The sequence below is a fragment of the Haliaeetus leucocephalus genome, unplaced genomic scaffold, assembly GCF_000737465.1.
Source record: "Haliaeetus leucocephalus isolate CR32 unplaced genomic scaffold, Haliaeetus_leucocephalus-4.0 Scaffold395, whole genome shotgun sequence".
Taxonomy (NCBI): domain Eukaryota; kingdom Metazoa; phylum Chordata; class Aves; order Accipitriformes; family Accipitridae; genus Haliaeetus; species Haliaeetus leucocephalus.
Window position 1 is genome coordinate 3,204,527 of NW_010972831.1, and position 17,600 is coordinate 3,222,126.

General features: G+C 49.6%; 1 protein-coding gene across 1 annotated transcript in view; it reads left to right on the plus strand.

Annotated features, from left to right (window-relative positions):
* LRRC75A (leucine rich repeat containing 75A) overlaps positions 1-17,600 on the plus strand; it is a 94,038-nt gene that overhangs the window by 50,537 nt on the left and 25,901 nt on the right. The window contains exon 3 of the mRNA XM_010573590.1: positions 7,856-7,968. Coding sequence (XP_010571892.1) covers positions 7,856-7,968 — 113 coding nt within the window. The remainder of the gene's footprint in view (positions 1-7,855; positions 7,969-17,600) is intronic.

Here is a 17,600-nt window from a genome sequence, read left to right on the forward strand (position 1 = left end):
AGCGCTCGCTGCCGGCTGGGTGTTGGCATGTTTTGACCTTCGGTGAGAGGGGAATGGGGGAGTTAAAGCCTTTCCTAATTCCTCGGCCCCTGGTCTTGCAGGAGGAGGACGGTTTGCTGGAGAAAACTCCGTAAGGGCTTCAAAAGGAAAGTCTGGCAATGGCTTGCTGGGGCTGGCTGCAGCGCAGATGTCTGCATGCAACAATAGGCTGCAATTTAGCCCCATGCTTTGAAAGCAAGGAGGGGAGGGGAAAAAAAAAGAAGAAAGGAAAGAAAAAAAGGAAAACCAGAAAGCCATTAGATGACTTCAGCTCTGCGTGACTACATCAAAAGGGAAGGCGTTGTAAATTCGGTTTCTATTAAACCCCGGGGCCCCGGCACCGGGGAGCAGGATGCCGTTCTGGTGCCAGAGGTTGGGGAAAGCCATTTCGGGGCTGCAGGAGCAGCTGCAGGTTTTGGGTGGGCAGACCTTTTTCCCGGCTGCTGCGTTGACCTGGGTTGTGGGGGAGGTTCCGCTGCTCTGCACTGGTGGATGGTGGACATGGCTTTCGCTTACTAATTGCCCAAGATGTGTCCCTGTGCCTTCTCTTGCCACCTTCCTAGCAGGTATTTGGAGGTCCTTGTGGCCCATCGGCTTTGGCACGTGTTAGGGATCTCCGGGCATGTGAAAGTTTTGTACATGGGGCCATTTCACAGTGCTGAGATAGCATTTCTTCTTCATTTTGTTGTCATCTTTTCCAAACCCCAAAGTCTCTCCCTACATCAGCGTGGGTTAGTGGGGCTTTGCTCTCCTGGGCTTCTTGCTAATTTGTAATAACTGAGGTGATGTATGTCAAAGCCATTGAAGATGATCTCTGCTAGGGCTTCCTAGAGCATCTCTCACTATTTTATGTCTTTAACTGTGTAGTAAGTCTGTTTACATTGTGAACATAGGGGTTTTTTCCTCACAACTGGTTGTTTTTGCTTGATGGTCCAAACTATTATCCTATTGTGCTAGCGGATCACTCCAGACAAATAAAACAAGGAGGAGGGTTTGGAAGGAAATCTATCATTCTCTGTATTTTCTGGGTATGAAATAGGTCATGTTTTAAGGGTCACCATCCACTGAACTGTATGGAAAGCAAACATCTTGGCTGAGGGGTCTCCACGCCAAATATTTCATATGCAGGGAATGGTGCTCCCAGGATGAGTGCAGTTTCTCTGGTCTGTGGCTGCAATGGTTTGTGCATGGACAGAGCTTTTTATGCATCAGAGTGGCAACTGCAAATCCTGCAGCATCTGGAGAGATGTTGCGAGTTTGAAAAGTTTTTTAGAAGAAACAGAAAAGGGAAAAAAAAAAATTAATTTTTAATTAAGTCAAAATCATGATGTGGGAGGGCCAATATGGGACTTCTTGCATGTTAAGATTTGCAGGACAGCACCTTTTTTTTTGCCCAGAGATTGATTGCGAGTGACAGAAATGTGGGACTGTGTAATAACATGAGAAAAAACCTGTCGCTTCCTCCAACACGAGACAATGGCTAATTGTTCTAATTTGGGTCAATCCCCTGCTGTGCTGCAGCAGGAATTCTTTACCAGGGCTCTTTAATCATTAATGTTGGCCTATTTTACACGATGTTTGGCCCTGGTGCAACCCCCCCAGGGCTCTGCACACCACCAGGGATTCTGCTGCTGGAGGAGGAGCGGGTGATTCATTTCTTAATGAAAACAAATTAATTTGCAATAACATCTTTATCACAAGGCTTTCATATGCTTTGTGTCCTCCTCCAAGCTCTCAGGCTGCTTCTTTCAGAGCAGCCCTGAAATTTGGTTTGTGAATACAAATCTTACCTCCTTGCATCGCCCAGGAGTCGTTGCTGCACGGTGATGCAAGGGCAGGCAGCGACACCGTGGCTATTTATCCCCAGTGAAAACACGGTCCTGTTCGTCCCATGTTTGCTTTCCCATGGTGTCATCCCTCTGCTTCCAATCACCCCCCCCCTCCCTCCGCCGGCGGAGCGGCGAGGAGCGCGTCCAAGGATCGCTCGTTCGTGGTTAAAGGTGGTGCACAGATGCTGGGCGATACCTCACGGGCAGGATCTGCCGTGGGGTGCCGAGAGAGGCCGAACGGTTTCTCTCCTACGCCGCAGGTTGAGACCATCAGTGAGAATAAAACAGATCCCCCTGCAGACACCAGGGCAGGTTCAGCAGGACACAACGGGAGTGAGCCTGGCTCCCAGCCTTTACCTGCTCTCATTTATCCCTGGGGTTTAACTGATTCCCATTTCAAGCGCTGTTGCTCCATCCCCTTCATCCAGAGCTCTCCTTTTGGGGCTGGAGCCAGGGTCAGGAGCCTGGTGGTCTCCAGCATGTGCCTGGGGCACCCCCTCCGCCGCGGGGACAGACGGGGCTCGGCTTGTGCCGCTCCCCCTCATTTCCCAGTTGAACGAGATCCCCTTGGCACGGGGCTGGTTGCGGCTCGCAGATGGGGCATGTGCCATGAATCCCTCTCCCAGCTGAAATCTGTTAAGGGATTAATATCTCATGAATCTCTGGGCTCCTGCCGGCAGCGAGCAGCCCTCTCATTCTCCAGAGGGCTGGGGGCAGGCGAAGACGGAGGAGGAACGACGGGGAAAGGGGCCCTTTGCAGGGAAGAGCTTCTACTCGCAGCTTTCCTCCTCATCCCTCCTCTGTCCCGTGCTCAGCATCGTGCCTGATGGCCGGGAAGCGCGCTGGGTCTCTGCCAGCTTGGAGAGGATGCGGTGGAGTAAGAAGCCGAGACGTTGCCCAAAAACTGCTTCTCTGAGCTGATGCTTGCACCACCTGGGCTTGCTCTTTGCGGGCTCCATGAGTCTTGCTTGAGAGCCAGGGTGCTGCATAAATGTGCTCTGTCAGGCAAATCTTCTCCTCAAAGCTTTCCAGCTGAGCAGCCAAGATGAGTGACAAGGAAAGAGGGTGCTGTACAGCTTTCTTGCTCCTTGCAGAGAGGCTTTGCCCCCCGTTTGGGTGCTCCTCAAAGCAGTTTTGCTGCGTGCGTGGCACAGGTTTCTCTCCCTGTTGATGTAGGAGGTGTACGGGCGTGCACAAGACCACAGCATGGAGAGCTTTTGCAAACTCATAGATGTTTCCAGATGTGTAGCTGATGGATCTGAAGGGAGCTCAGGTGAGGGCTCATCACCAGCATCTTACCAGCATTTGTCAGCTGGCCTGTGAGTGTAGGGCTAAGAGAAAGGACATATGCCAGCTCTGTGAAATGCGCTTTTTCCTGACAGCATCGTCAGCTGGGAAAGCTGAACTCTGTGTGGTCTGTCCCATCTCCCCAACCCTGAGATGCTTTGCAGTTTTCCTCCCAGAGCTTGGAAACCAGAATAACGAATGCACGTTCCCACGCACGTGCACCGTGAATGCCTGATGCTAGAAGGGACCAGGTCTTCCATGGTATCGCTGGTGATGCTTTTGCTAGAGATTCATCCCTGCGTGTTTTTTCAGGAATGATTATGGCTGCAGTTTGGTTCTGGTGGTAAGATAATATGCTTAGTGAAAATGGCAGCTCTCGTTGTATATGTCTTGTGCTTGATTATTGTCCTTTCTACGGAAAGGGCACAATAGTGTTTGCCAAAACCCAGTGCTGTGGGTTTCAGTTTCTGCAGGTTGAGGTAAGTCTGCCTTGCCACTCATGCACCCTCTGACCGCAAAAAAACCCCAGCCTTATATTGACCTTACGTAAGTGATGTGATATAGACTGATGTAGGTGGGGCAGGGAGACCTTTTGGCCATTGCTTTTGGTTTTGTGGGAAATGATTAATCACTGGAAGCAGCAAGGGAGGACGGCGGCAGCACCTGCCTGCCCGATGGAGTTTGTGTCTTCTCTTGCATCGTGCCCGAGGATGCTGATGGTACAGAGCAGAGAGGAGTGTGCTGGATGGAGAGCAGGCACGTTACCCTGCATCAGAGTCAGCGTCATGGTGTCATGCTGGCACAGCATCAGGAAGCCTACGGCTGCCGACGGGGATAGTGCTCAGCATCATCGCTCCTGCCGGTGTAATACACTATCCCCCGGCTCTCCTGGCAGCCCCGCATGCAGTGCTCTCCCTGTTTGCTGGGCAGTGAGGTTAAAACTTTGTCAACATGAGCAAGCTGGGCTGATTTTTTTAAGCTGACTCAGTTTTCTAATAAGCTCTTGGGCTCAGTCCCACCAGGGTGTGCGTCAGCTTCAATTATTTCCTGATAGACTTGGATCATAAACAGCGAAAAAGCCTTTGTTTAGACCGTAAGACGAGCGTCCAGCTCTGCCTTTGGCACCGCATCGGCTAAATCCCTTCTTCTGCGCGCGTGTTTTGTGCGACCCGGGACAGCTTTCAGCTTTCGTACGCCGGGGCTCAGGCTTGGGGCTGCTCTGGAGCCTCCCCCAAAGCTCTCGGGAGGAATTGCAGAGGTTTTAGGAAGGTACCTAAAAGACATGGGTTCCTGAAGCAGAGAGGTTTGCGTCTCACCCATGGGCAGATGAGAATGAGATGTGCAGAAGCAAGGATCCTGACCCCAAAATAGCATGTCTCATGAAGGCTCTGAAATGGGCTGTTTGTTTATCCCAGTGCTAAACTGGGGTATTTATCTACAGACCACTACAGAGCAGTGTGGAAAAGACCATAGTTTTGTGGCTGGCTTATACCCTCGTACGGTACCCAGACCAGAAGGAGATGCATGAGATGTTGTGTGCAGAAGTCATGTTCTCTAAATCACATTTTAAAACCCCAAAATAGAAGTAGCCCAGTACCGGCAGGGCTTCTGAGTCGAGCTTGCTTGTGAAGAAAAAAGGGCTGAAGGAGTGGCCTGGTGGGATGACCATGTGAAGGATGAGCTGGCTGTGGCCACCGATGTAGAGAGATAAGGATTAAAATACGCTTTGCCCTGCTCTGGCATCTTTCTTTGGAGCCCTCGATGTGCTGTATCGGTGTTGATGGACGAATTGCTGGGTTGTGTTGAGGAGGTTTCTTTGGGCTGAATTTCTCCGAAAGTGGCTTGATGTGAAGTTCAGGTCTGAGCTTCCACCAACCATCGGGACACACCGCTCAGGAGGTCTGGCAGCCGCGCACCAAGGGCCGGCGGGAGCACGCTGCTTGGGGAAAAAAATCACTTACTGGAGAGAGAAGGTGGTCGTGCCACATTTGTACCAGCAAAAACTTGTTTCCTTTACTTTCTCAGCTTTTTTGCCACATGCCTCTTGTGAATCGTTTCACTTCCCTGGCAGTTTAGTTGTTGGGATAATACTAGAGACAATTTCAGTTGTCTCTTTCAGGATTATATTGGAGGCAATTTGCAGCGCTGAATTGCAACACGGTGGCTGCTTACTCCACAGCATTTTAGCACGTTGTTTACTTTTTAACAAGAGTTTTTCCACATGATGCATTGAGGGCTCAGAGATGGAAACCCCCGCACAGCGCTGAGGGTGGACGCTTATTTCAGGGGCTGTTGCAATGCTTTGCAAGGGTAACAGCTGAAAAAAATAGATTTAATGAAAGCTGATAGCACCAGGCAGCTTGCTGTGGATGTTACACAAAGGTAAAAAAAATACGATAGGTGTCAAAATTCATGGTGTTTTCTTCTCGCATTAGGGATGCCAGTTACACAGTGAGGAAGGTGTTGCTGGCAGAGAGCAAATGGAGAGCAGTTAGAGGAAGCAGTGTATGCTGTTGCCTTCCCAAAATCTTTTGAGGCTTTGATTAAAGAATTGCTGCAATGTGTTTCCAGAGCTTCCAGTGGAAAACATGAAAAAAACCCTTCTCTTTTATTATTTTTTCTGTGCTAATTTGACAGGCTGAGCTTCCTAGGGTTCATCCATCCCCAAGCCTAGAGTGGTAGCTATTTCTTGCCGCAGGGTCGCCAGCGGGAGGGGAGATTTTGGCATGCCTGAGGTTTAGCATAGACTGACGTCCCATTGAAATTTGCGGGATTAAAACCCTTCTTTCAAGTCAAGCGTGGTGATAAATGAGGTGTTGAAAAGTATGGGTTTAAGTATGCTGTTAAACCCATATTTCCTTCCCCGCAAACTGGGAAACAGAAGGTACGGCCGTCAAACGCTTGCGACGCTCAGATGTGAAACGGCTCTTGACTTGCGCTGTTTCCAGCTTGTGCTGACATGGTGTTCTCCATACACCGTGCCCTGCCACTATCTGTAGATCTTGAGTTTTTCTACCTGAGCTGCCAAAATCACCTGTCACTGCGTGCCCGATGGAGGGGGCGAGTGCTGGTGCCGTCGCTTTGCTGCCGGTTAGCACAGCTGGAGCTGGGCGAGCATTGCTCCTGAATTGAATCAGCTTTTGATTAATGGTAGTCACCGCGTAGGCACCTTGATATGTCTGGGAATAAACTACCCCAATTTCTGTCAAGGCTTTGTGTCTTGCAGACTGGATTGAACAGAGAAGCTAAAGACCCACAAGTCCTACCCTGGTATTTCTGCTCCAGCAATCTGCAGATATGCCCTTTCTGTCCTGGTTTTGTGGTTTGTTTTTTTTTTACCCTGCCAAAATCTGCTGTAATTGTTTCCCTGCACACCCAGAGGTGATTTGTCAAAATCTCTATTGCTCCTTAGTTGATTCAATATTTATAATGTCTTTATAAGGCCGGTCCCGCTCTGCTGACTTGGAGGTGAGGTGGGAGAATACATTGCATAAATTAGGCTGCACAAAACGTGAGGCTCGCAGCTTCGTCGGGGCACTCGGGCTCAAAGGGAGGACGTGAAGGCAGCAGTAATTGGGTGTCCAGGCAGAGAAGATGCAGCATCTTCCTCAGCATCCCTTCCCAGCTCATCCCTGCACACAGCAAAATCCTGAGCAATCAGTGTGAATGAAGAGCAGTGGTGAGCTGAGCCCAGGCTGATTGCTTATTTTAGGGCTTCCTATTCGGTTTCTGTGTCTTCTCTAAGATGCTTCATGATGCAGCAATTTCATAAAACCAGGCAGATGCCACAAATTGTCATATCTTGATTATTTTTTTTTATCATTATTATTCTTTAGGTCAGGTTAATCTCTGCTTGTGACCTATCAAAGAGCAAGCCAGGCAGGGCAGACAGGTGGTTTACATTATTGGGTGTCATATTATGCCTCTAGTATATAAAGATCTTGAAATGAAACATGACTGAACAGTCCAGATAACTGGTATTCGTGTTTTATTTTTAGGAACCAAAATTTCTAGAACAAATTCTTAGAAACTTTCAGAGTTAAAGGTTGTCCAAGCCACTGTCCTTTTGGGTGGGAATTTTCATCAGAATTGGGAACTCTGCCAAAATCCCCGTTTTCCTCGAAGCTGCTTTTTTTCCTAATAAATAGATGTTTTGAGAGTTTCTGATGAGCACTGTTCCCAAGATCTCCATCAGCTCACAAAGCCTCTTAGCGTTTGCTCTTCTGTAAAGCAGTTTTGACGGTAATGGATGGGTTGTTTGGTTTATTTAATCAATCTCTGTAAAACTTTAGTGCTGAAAGCTATTATGTAGCGTGTAGCGTCAAATGATAACGGTGCTGCTGCTGCACGAACTGCGAAGAGACGACCCTGCCACGTGGATCCCCTGAACTCCAGCACAGCACCCAAGAAGGGACCTCGTCATCCTTAACCAGGCAGGACTTGTGCACCCCTGCGTTCATTCTCCAGCAGCAATTTCCACGGGTGTGCAAGACGGGGTTGGCCTTTGGTGAAATGCCCCGGCCTTGCAGCACCTTAGCAATCGGTGGGGTTTCTTTTTCCCCCTTCCTATGCAATTTTTAGCGTAGTCCCTTATGGCTTGCCGGCACCTAGCAGGGAGCCGCTCTGGGGTCGGAGCATCCTGTGGGTGTGATGGCAATGCTGCAGACGCCTGACCTGGCATCCCTCCCTTGTCTTTGCAGGAGGGGGACTCCCTCGGGGCCATGGAGAAGCTTTGCCGGCAGCTCACCTACCACCTCAGCCCCCATTCGCAGTGGAGACGCCAGGGCATCATGAAGAGGAAGCCGCAGTCCTGGTGAGTCAGCTTTTGAAAGCCTCCGTCACCCCGGTGGGTCACTGTCCCCTCCTCGGTTCTTGCACCCTTGGGGCCACCTGCAGGCTCAGGAGAGCAGGAAAGGGGTTTTTCCACAATGCTTTTGGCTGTGGTGTGCAAACGTGGGTGCCGGTGGGAGCTGCCTGTTGCACACGTGCAGCAACAGGAGGAACAAATCCACCGCGATGAAGGAAAGTGCTTAAAACCATTAGTCAGGGCTGTGAGGGAACCAAGAGGTCAAAACCTTCTTAGCTTGCCACAAGCTCCAAAATCTTCAGTTGTCTCCAATCTCACCAGCATTTCCCCCATACATGGTTGTGTTATCAGGTTGCTCTATGCTCACCCAGAGGTGTTTCCCTCCTTTTCCATTTTCCTTTCCCCATTACATCCCGGTTGCAGAGGAGAGCAGCGCGGTAGTGCCCAGGGAGGGGGGACCGGCTGGAAAACTTGAACCATCCATCCTCCAAACATCCCCACGCTGGGCATTGGAGAGCAGGAGACAAACTGCTCCAAAACATCCTAATTAGCTGGTAATTAATGTACAGGCATGTGTCACCATGCACACCGTGGCTTGCAGCGTGTTTGCATGAAGGGAACTGTTGGATTAAAAATAGGGAGTGAATGATCCCAGTCCTCCCCTTGCCTGGGTCCTCAGCAAAGCATCCCGGCTGCCGACATCCTGGATCCACGGAGCTGAAAACCCTGTGGATGAGGCTGATGGGAACGGAAAGGGCTCCTTGTTTTCTATGATGTTATGCATTATATATTTATTATTTTTGTTCAAGGAAGTGAGAAGTACAAAAGAAGCCGCAATCTGGCAGAGTCAGGATTTGTATCCAGGTGCTGGCTCACGGCCCCAAGAGAGTTTTGGTTCCTGTCATAGTAGATGCTATTTGTAGCGATAGTGGAGACTAATCCAGTGAAAAAACTTAGTCTAAAAAGAGAAGAAGAGAGAAGGAAAACAGACCCAGGAGGAAAACAGACACAAGGGAATAAAGAATTGCATGGCCAAATAGGATTAGGACTATGTCTCCTGGAGATCTGTCTCAGCATCCTTGCACCCTGTTGTCAAATGTGGAGAAACGCCTCCATTTCATTAGCAATGGTAACCGTACTTCTGTGTGTTGAGCGTTTTTAAGGTTGTATTGATGACTATAATTTGCTCTTTTCCGTAAAGCGGCACAAATAGAGGGAGCACGTTGGGTCTCCTTGCTGCAAAGCTGTACTCCACGGGCTGGGCTCAGCACACAGGGCTGGGTAATGACCTGGGAGGTCAGTTACCCTCGTGGGTTTTTTTCTTAATTAGCATAGGAAATGCACACCCCTTGTCATCCCATCAGGGCATTATTAAAGTTATGCTGATGTGGCAGTGAGGAGCTCTTTACAGCCCAAAAGACAAGAAATTCTGGAAAATGAAAAAATTTAAAGCAAAGTGCTTTGTGCCACTCTGTCTTTAATTACCAATCCCTGTCCTTAATTATCAGCTTGGAGCAGTTGTGTGAGTGCGTCCGCATGCCAGAGATTTGCGAGGCTTTATCTTACAAGCCTGCTGTAATGCTTGCCTTTCCTTGGAAGAGCCGGGAAATAGCTGAGGTTTTTCATGGTTTTAATAGCAGGGGTGAGGTTTCGGCCGTAAACGAGCCCTGACCGCACAGCAACGACCCTGGGGCTGCGAACACATGGCGCTGGCTGCTGGCTCTGCCCCGGTGAGGGTTTGTAGGATGGGATTTGCCTGGGTTTCTGGTTTAGATGCTCATTTAGGAAGCGGCTGTGAGTTGAAGCTAACCCTTTGCTAGAAGTTAAAGTCAACCCTTTGCTAAGGTCTAAATGCCATAATATAGAGAACATGTGGAGAATAGAGAGAATGTCTGTCTTGTCTGCCCTGTGCTTGAACACCCACTGCTTTATTTATGCGTCAGCAATTACCCCGTTAGGGATGCTTCTGATTTCGCCTGCCTGTTAGTTGATAGGGAATTCCTTCCACAACCAACAGCCAGCGGGTGTTTCCCCAGAGCCCCTTGCTCTGGGTTGGGGTTTGCAAGCGCCCTCTGATGCCTCCAAGGGAGTAATGGGGTCTTGTTCCCAGGTGTTGGCGATGGCTCGACCCAGCCCTGCTGTCAGATGTTGCAGGAACTTTCAAATATTATGTTTCCACCCTTTTTTGTGTGTCTGTTGGCCATCCACAACCCATCAGTGCTCTGGCTCTAATGACCAGGGAGCTACAGAGCCCCTCTTTGCATTGGTCTCTTTGCAGGGAAGAGCTTCAGCTTGGTGTGGTGATAGAAGAGGGACTTTGGTTGGTGGAGTAGGAGAGAACAGGCCCATTTTATCAGAAATAAAAATGAAGCCTGTGGGAATACTTTCCCAGCTCTTTCTGTAGCTGGTTTTATCGTGCTGCATCTTGTACCGTTCCTTTGCTTGGCTGGTTGCTATTCGTTTAGAAACTAAACAGAGCCGATAAATCAAGCAATTCCTGAGTTTTCTTCAAAGTTCCCATTCTTCCTGTTCCTCTCCCTCCTTGTGTGCCAGTTTTTGGGGAGACTGACTGTGCCCCCATGGAGAAGGTGTTTGGTAAGTAGCTATGGACAATCCTTGTAATTAGGATAAGGTTTATTTTGATTTATTGGAGGCTACCCTTGTAAAATCCCCGTTTGTGCACGCACAGAAGCAGTGCAACCCGGCACCTGGGAAGTCTGGGACTTGTGCTGTGGGATCGCACCAGTCTGTGGATTAACTGCTCCTGTTAGAGCCCGGGGCTCACTTGATATCTCTCCTGGATGTTCAGAGACAACTCCTCGGTGGCCCCCTGCACTACGCAGCCAGCGGCTGGTCTGGGGCAGAGCTCAGGTGTTAAGAGCTGTCTTTCTAAAAGGAAAGGCTCTGTCCTTGTTTTTGGGTTAAATTCATAACCGTGACAACAGGCCTTTGGTTATAGCATGGACAAAGCGCAGGGGGCTCTGGCAATATTTTCAGTCATGGGTTATTAACAGAAAAGCATTGGAAAACGCACTGTGAGCGCGTGCTGTTGTGTTGCAATAGTGATTTAAGAGGTATGAATTATTCACAAAAAGTGCAGCGATCAGCCCACGAGCCTGCCTGCACTGCGGGTGGCCCTGAAAGCAGGTTCACAGGTGCCTTGCAAGCCTTTGCCCCCTCTGCCAAGGCTCTTCCTTGGGGGGTTGAAAATTAAAGCCGAAAGCTTGGGCAGCACAGATGAAGCCTCGCTCACAGCAGGGGGGTTGATTGTTCAAAGCCTGTTTTATCCTGCCTGTCGTGGTGATATCAGTCATGTATGGGGCTCAAGTCTCCTCTTATCACCTTTTTATCCCTCCAAAATCCTTCAAGCTTCCCTGGAATTACTCGTGATTTGCAACGAGGTCGGTAAAGTCCGAGGAAAGCCCACGGCGGTGCCCACAGCATGGCATACGATGGTTCCTCTTGACGGGAGGTTATAGGCAGAAAGAGGTGCCTGCTCGGGGGGCTTCGGGGCCCTAAAACTGGGGTGTCCTCCTGAGAGCTATATGTGAGTCCGGCCGCCTCGAGGAAATGACGAGGTGTGAGAAATTGCCTTCCTTAGAGGTCTGCAGAGGAAAACGTGTCTCCTGCTGGGACGAGATGCACGCGTGAACCCCGCTCGCCAGGACGAGCCCCAAGGCTGCTCTTCCTGCCACTCCTGGCCCCGGCTTGGGAAAACAAGACAGGGGCTGCTGCAGAGGAGATGATGGATTTTCCTTTCCTTCCTCTCCTTCTCCCTGCAGTACCGACCTTGTAACGTCTGCAGGCTGCGCCATGCGAATGACGCTTTCTTAAGCCATTTCTTCTTTTTCTTCGCTCGCCTTCTTTCTTTGCTCTTTCTTTTCATTTTCTTTCTTTCTTGTTGGAGAGGAAGTCTTCTGACTCTCCTGCAAGACAACTTTGGGGTCAGAAAGGGACAATTTGGAGCCATCCCCTGTCCTGTGTTGCAACCTGCCTGGAGGATCCATCCGCAGGAAGCGTGTAACCTTTGGATGTGGAAATCTGGTCTTTTGTCTCCTGCACGGTGATTCTTGACCTTGTAATGAGTATTTTGGCTTTGTCCCTGGTTCCCTGCTGATAATTAGGGATTGCAGCACAACGGCAGGGGCGGTGGAACCTGTCACGGAGAACTCCCAGTCCAGAGCTGTGGAATTACTCGAAAATACTTTGTTAATTAGAAATCCGTATCTTTGGGATGCATTGTGCTCCTGGGTCCCATCTGCCAGAGACACGCTCGTTAGAGCACTGGCTCGTAACAAGCAGAAACACACACATCGTAATCTGTGCCGTGGCTTCATTAAGAGGCATCATTTCTTCAGGCTCACAGCTGCGCCCATCTCCCGATGCTCCGCAGTCCCCTGTGCCCTGCAGCTGGCTTAGACATGTTGGAAGGGGTTGGGAAGGAATCGGAATTTAATTATCCTTACGATCCGGAGCGGTGGGGAGTGCACTTGTAGGAGATAGATGCATTAGTGCAACTTTGTTGCCTCCCTTTGATTAAAAGGTTTCCTCAGTTGTGGGATCAAGGGGGTCTCGGACACTAGTGGGATGTTTCTCTCTTCTTGCTCAGGGCTAGCGAAGGGGTGGTGGCCTCTGCGTGTCACTGTATTGCCACCTCCTCGGATGCCCACAGTCAAATTTTTAGTGGGATAGCATCCATTCTTCGCTGTTGGCCTTTCCATTGGGTAGTGGGGGATGTAGCCACAAAGAGTGGTGTGGATCAGTCCCTCCTGGACCAGCCCGTCCTGGGGCCCCCCGGTACCTCTGCCGAGGTCTCGCTGGCACGGTGAGCGAGAGCCCCGCACATGGGCGCAGCTCGACCGAGCGCTGAGCAAAGCCAAATAGCTGTAATTGGTCTCACCAGAAATGCGGCAAAATAATTACGAGGGAAAATTGCTTTTCTTTATTCCGCAACTGCTGTATTCGTTACAGGTGATAATGGGAAGCAGAACAGCCGGAGGAGGAGGATGGGGACAAATGATAGAGAGAACCGGAGCTGATTTTTTTGGTCGGTCATGCTACGGCCAGACAGCCTGCCGCGTAGGCAGAGGGGGAGACTAGCGCTTTCCATTTCCATCTCACCCCAGGCATCACGTTCAGCCTGTGTGTGCACAGAAAGAGCTAAATCGAGGGAGAAGCTCTCAGCATTGGCTGCCCTATGCTGCCTGGCACCAGAGCACCCAAACCTGTGCCAAAAGACCTTATTTTTTTTGCATATTATAAATCTGTCTGTCTCTCACTTGCTGTCTCCCTCTCCGTGCCTCGCACTGAATTGCATATATTTATATTAAACATCCAGGATGAAAATCAGCATTTTGCCTGATAGGGTAGCCAATAGCAGGAGGATGAAACCAGCCTGCTAAAGTAATTTGTACATCTCTGGCTTTGCCTAGGGACACGATTACAGTCCAGCATTTAACTAGCAAGTGTTGAATTAGATCCTGGAATCTCCCTGCTCCTCCTGCTGCCAAAGCGCTTGCCTTCAGCATCACAAAAGCAAAACTGGTAATCAAAGCTCCGCGCGCCCGTAATTGCTTTGGAGCACGGGCTTGTGTGCTTCGTGGGGAGGGAGGAGGTGTTTCCCAAGGGAAACGGCCTCCCTGGCTTTGCTGTGTCTTTCCCATCCCCGGCGAGTCGTGGCTGGTGCATTCGCTTTGGTTGCTGCCCGTGTTGCTGCTGTGCACAGGAGTGATAGCGATGAGCCAGGGATGCACCAGGGAGGGGATGTGGGCAGCATGTGAAGCAATATCGATTATTCATATCGTAACTCCAAATCTAGCCCTATTTTACATCAGGTAAAACCCTTTTTCACACACAGTTCCTGTTGATGCCACTGGAGTGCGAGGCATGGAAGAATTTAGGGTGAAGCAGCTCAGTTTGAGAGCGCTGGAATTAAATGGAGTCAGTCTGGACCTAAATTCGTGGATTTTTTAACTCTGCTGTTGCTCTGCGATAAGCAGAGAAACCCCCAAAAAGAAGCCCATGCCTGCCCTGAGGCTGGTACAGAGCTTACGGGGGTTGTCCACACCAGGGTGAGCCAACGTGACACTTTCTTCACTTCCTAAAACCATTTGATGTCTCAGAGCTCCTGGTACTTGCTCATGCAAATCCTCCCTGCAGTGCTGGTACATGTGAAGAGCAAGGATCTGATTTTTTTTTTTTTTTTCTCAGTTCACATGGGTTTTTTGGGTGGTTTTGCTTAGCTCCAGCCAACTCTCTTTCCTTTGCCACTTGTCCTTTTTGCTGGTGGAGGGGCCAGCCTGGATGCCGGGTTCGGACACGATGCAGATGTGGGCAGCAGCTGGGAGCATTTAGCACAGCACAAGGGTGAGGGGAATGTCAGCCCTGGTATGAGATCTGCTCCACAGCCAAACCAAGAATGCGCCCGATGAGGATTCGCAGGAAAAGGGGCTGTTTGCTGTTTTTCTGTGCAGGGAGCGCTGCAGAGCGGCTGGCTGACTTTCCCACAGCCGTGCATGAGCAAATACCGGCTCATTCCTATGGCTGATGGAGAATCTTAATTATTTCCCAAGTTTTTATGTAAATCATGCCCACAGTTGGTCTAAACAAGGTCTTAAAAAAGGACAACATTCTTTGCTGGCTCTGGTAACACCAGGAATATAATTTATCTGTATTTTTTTTTCTAAATCCAAGAGTTGCCCTTCTTTGAGATGTACATGCTGGTATGGAAACCAGCTCTGCCTGCATGTTGCCTGCTGCATGTGGGTACTGTGCATGCAGGGCATAGTTTCATAGGATTTTTCATATTTAGCTTGTCAACACGGATCACTTGAATCACAGATCACACTATGGGCCAAATTCTGTAGTGATAATGCAAACACAACTTCTGTAGGTACCCAGCTAGGGTAGGGAGTTTCGGTTATGGGCTGCGGAACAGATACATACCTTTATCCAGCTGAATTTCTTGGTGAAATGGAGATGTCGTTACCTGCCTGTTAACACCATCCATCCTCCCGATAAAAGAAGTGGACGCAGTTGCTCTGCGCTGCCCAACCTGGGGCTCCAAAGCGGGTCGGATCTAGACCTGTCGCTGCCTCGCTGCAATGGGATGTCACATCATTCAGTGGGATGTCACATCATTCAGTGGGATGTCACGTCGTTCAACAGGATGCCACATTGTTCACTTTTCTTCTTGCAGTTTCTTGCATCTCTGCTGCTATGATTTTTCCCTACTGCATTTCCCCCGTCCCTTAGCAGCAGCCACCTCATTTACAGGCTTTCTGAGCTGTCTCTCTCCTTCATTCCAGTCCAAAAGCCCTGTTATTGCTTCGTTGCACTAGATCTTGTTCAATTAAATTCCAGTTTAAACAGAGTATTCTTTCATCTCTGCTCGACAAGCAGCGCTAGTCAGTGCTAAATCACATTCCTGCTTCGTTATGCATTATTCTAACATGGCAGTCTGCAGAACAATGACATTGCTCCTAAAGCACTGGAGGAGCATTCTTGTTTGTATTAATTTATTGTGTTTTACCACAATAGCCATTGGGTTCTTAAGATAACTGGTAGGAAGGGACAAGGTCAGTGAAGAGAAAGCAGAGCTGCAGTGTTTGAAGAAGGTGGCACGAGCGTGCTGGGAGCCACTGAGGTCTTTGCATTTGGAAAAGTCAGGTCTCTTCTCAGGAGCCTGCATATGGATTTAGGACCCGAATATTAGGTACTTATTTTCTTCATTCTCTTAAAGTCTAAGCCTAATTTTCTATTTGGTTGTTTTCTTAACACACCTAAGGGACTGAACCAAGCACCCATGGGGATGCCCTGCTCGTGCATAACCTCGATATGTCATTGCCAGTGCGAAGGCTGAGCCCCTGATTCCTCAGCAAAGGGGGTCTGGCAGCCTCGCACATTTTGGCTTGTGGCTTACCATTTGGGCAGTGTTGATTTTTCTCTGACTTGAACAGTTTTGCAACTTCAAAGCCATCATTTTTCTCTTGGGACAGGTTAGGAAAGTTGTCTCGAATGGGTTGTAATTCTCTGAGATGGGGATATATTTAATCATAAAAGCATCCGACAGTAGCTGTCATTTGCTGTCTCTCTGTGAGGTTTGGTATGAATAGGGTGAAAGCAACAAACAGGTATTTTTTTCTCTGTTGCCATACATTTCTGCAGCGAAATTACTGCCTGTGGCCCTGCCTCAATGGGAACCGCACTGAGGGTGTAAAAGCCCCTGCATAATAGGTACTCCTCCATGTAATATGTGCAAATTACAGGGCTATGCACGATAAAGTAAGACAGAATGTCACGTTTGTTTTCTTTGATTTTCCCAGCCTAAGCAGGGCTGAAAATGCAGCAACCCTTTCCTCTCGCTTTCTGCATCCCTCCGGCACCGGCAGCGCCTGGGTAGGAACCGAGTGCGAGTTAATCTCTGTGAGACCTTGTTTTGCAGCAGCTGCTGATGAAGCAACAAGTCAGAGAAGATATTTGGTAGCCTGAGGTGGAAGGTAAACCCTGGGTTAAAGGGCTGATACCTCCAGCCCCTGGTATCTGCAGGGTTTGGCCCAGTGCCCACAGTGTGCCATATCCATCAGATGCCAGCTGCATCGGCGTGGCATAAAATACTCCTACCGAGGGCAAAAATCCTGCTTGATTCATCCTCCTCCAGCTCCTGCCTTGTCCCCTGCACTCAGGCCCACGGTGCATTTGGGACTGGGGACATTTGGGGTTTAAGCTTGGGTTTGCACATCCACAGGCTGGATCTGTTGGGCTGGGAAAATAGACACTGCCAAAGCAGTCGTGCCAGGGAGGAGGATGGGGCCATGTCTGCTGCTTTGTGGAGGCAAGAATCGGCTTCACAAGGGAAAATGCAGAGCATAGGTTTTCTCCCACTATGTCTTCCCCGCAGAAGGGTGCTGTGTGCCTGGGACGAGGCCACCTTGCTCCCTGTCTGCATGGAAAGCTAAACCCCCTTTTCTTCAGAGTGGAAGAGTGTGACAAGTTGCTTTTTGCTGAGCAAGACCCTGGTCAGTTATAAAAGCAACGTGTTCCTTTTTAACCCTGAAAGGGGAAGCACAAACACCTCTCCTGGACCCCTCGTTCCTCACTTGCGAGCATCTCCCATTGCCTTTGCATCCTGCTGTGGTGGGATGCGGGAGTCCACCTCACCCATGCTGCCCTGGGCTTTTGCCCAGTGCTTTGCAAAAGGCATTACTGGAGCATCAAGCCTGATGCTGTGGAAACCTGCTAAAATATTCAACAGGAGCAGGGATACGGAAAGTTTGGCAGGCATGCCCGAGACAGCATGCTGATGGGGTTTGAGTGGAGCCCCACAAGGCTCTGGCATGGTCCCTTGCTCCTGGAGGCAGCTGAAAATGTGCTTTTCTCCTTTCTTTTCAGGATCAGCATAGCAATAATTTGGAGGTATTTCGCCTCTGTGGGAGGCAGAGCTCCCAGTTCCCATTTGTAGAACCTGAATACCCAGGGCTGCCCATCCTGGCTCTTCCCAAACCTGCTTACCCCCTCCAACCGCAGCATCGCTGCTTGCTTGGTTTTCCATGGTATTAAAGGAGGTGTGGAAACACACCAGTAAATTGTATTTCACCAAGGAAGAATGCTTCGGGGTCCTCCTTTACACCTGGGAGTCA